This window comes from Cyprinodon variegatus, unplaced genomic scaffold (assembly GCF_000732505.1).
Source record: "Cyprinodon variegatus isolate N-32 unplaced genomic scaffold, C_variegatus-1.0 Scaffold15, whole genome shotgun sequence".
NCBI classification, from domain to species: Eukaryota; Metazoa; Chordata; class Actinopteri; order Cyprinodontiformes; family Cyprinodontidae; genus Cyprinodon; species Cyprinodon variegatus.
In genome coordinates this window covers 18,140-19,638 of record NW_015150468.1, presented here as the reverse complement: position 1 = coordinate 19,638, position 1,499 = coordinate 18,140, and the positions used below count along the sequence as shown (strand labels likewise).

At 36.8% G+C, this 1,499-nt stretch overlaps 1 protein-coding gene across 1 annotated transcript in view; it reads right to left on the bottom strand.

Annotated features, from left to right (window-relative positions):
• LOC107090726 overlaps nt 1-1,499 on the bottom strand; it is a 19,459-nt gene that overhangs the window by 15,893 nt on the left and 2,067 nt on the right. The window contains exons 2-3 of the mRNA XM_015384281.1: nt 1,298-1,447; nt 670-802 (exon numbers count right to left, since the gene is read on the bottom strand). Coding sequence (XP_015239767.1) covers nt 670-802; nt 1,298-1,447 — 283 coding nt within the window. The remainder of the gene's footprint in view (nt 1-669; nt 803-1,297; nt 1,448-1,499) is intronic.

The following is a 1,499-nucleotide window of genomic DNA, read 5'->3' as shown; positions in this document are numbered from 1 at the left end:
AAGACATTTTGTCCCGTAACGCTCGCCGTACTGTTGGAGGGGAGAAGCTGTGGGAGGGAGATGTTCATGTTGCTGCAGTCTGCAGTCTGGACGTTAGATGTCGCTGAAAATTACACACTGTAGTTTTAATTTTTAAGTTGATCATTAAATTATAATGTTTTTGGTTTAGAGAAGTGGTTAGAAAATGTGTACTTTAGGCTTCTGATATCATTACAATGATGCACTGATCACACTAAGTCAAGACAGGCTCTATCTCTTGCCCTGGATTTCTGAATTCAAGTTTACAGAGTTTACTTTGGAATTTTTACAGAGTTTACTCTGGAATTTGTACATTTTTTATCACCTTCAGGTTCCTATATGAAGACTCAGTGCCATTTTATTAGTCATTGGGTTTTGGGTTTATGTTATCCTTATGTCTCTAGCCTATATCATATATTCTTTACTTTTATTAGTTCATAGATTACTTTATTAGAGAGATTATTTCATATACCGTACATTTGATATTCAAGATCCTAAAACTCCTTTTAATGTATGCAAGTCCTCATATGGGGTTTTAATTTTACTGAAATAACAAAGAAATAACTTTTATTCTTAATCATGCATCACAAATGAGTGGAGAAATACATGTTTATCATGAGTTTTATTAGACCACGTATTATATTCTCAGTATTTATCAGGAAGGCCTGCGGGTCTGTAACGGTTGGGATCTCCTCCGCTCCGACCCCAACGATTTGCTTCTTGATCAGCTTCTGAGTCCGAAGCACCACGACCAGTTCTTTCCTGTATCCACTCTCTGGCATTGCTGAAAAGAGAGAAATACACATTTTAAAAAATCTATTTAGAATTTGCTCTGTTTAACTGAGAAATCCTAATTCCTGTGGAAACAAAAGGCATTTTCACACCATCTGTTTTTTTTGTTTTTTTTTGTCATATTGTTCAAAAGTTCTAGGGTCCGTCAGTAGACACCCTAAAATACTTGAAGTCTTGCTTTTATCAAAAGGTGAAATGTTGCAATTATTTTTACCCTTGAATGTTATTTGGGAAAGCACACAATCACACAACACTTTACTTTTACAATCAATTTATAAGTTTTGCTTTGCTGTTAAGAATGGGAATTCCTTTGTTTAGAAATCTTACCAGCCCAATAAATATCAGTTATTTTGCATACACTTAACCATGTCTCTACATTAATGCGTCACATATCAGTACAAACCCTAATGACCTACACAAAAGATCTATCTGCTTGTCAGTGTTTGACCTTGAAAAACTTATTTCCAATCATTTTAAGGTTTATTACCTGATAACCTCAGCAGCCCATCTCCCCCCTGCTCCTCTCTCCGCCGCATCATGGTTTCCTCTGGCATGAAAGTATTTGTCAGAATTTTTCCAGTTGGCCTCTCTCATGTCGCTGTAGGCTCTGTACATATCCCGAGCTCCTAAAAAGGAGAACCCCCCCCCCCCACAGAATGTTCATATTGTATAATGACCCTTTCAGTGAC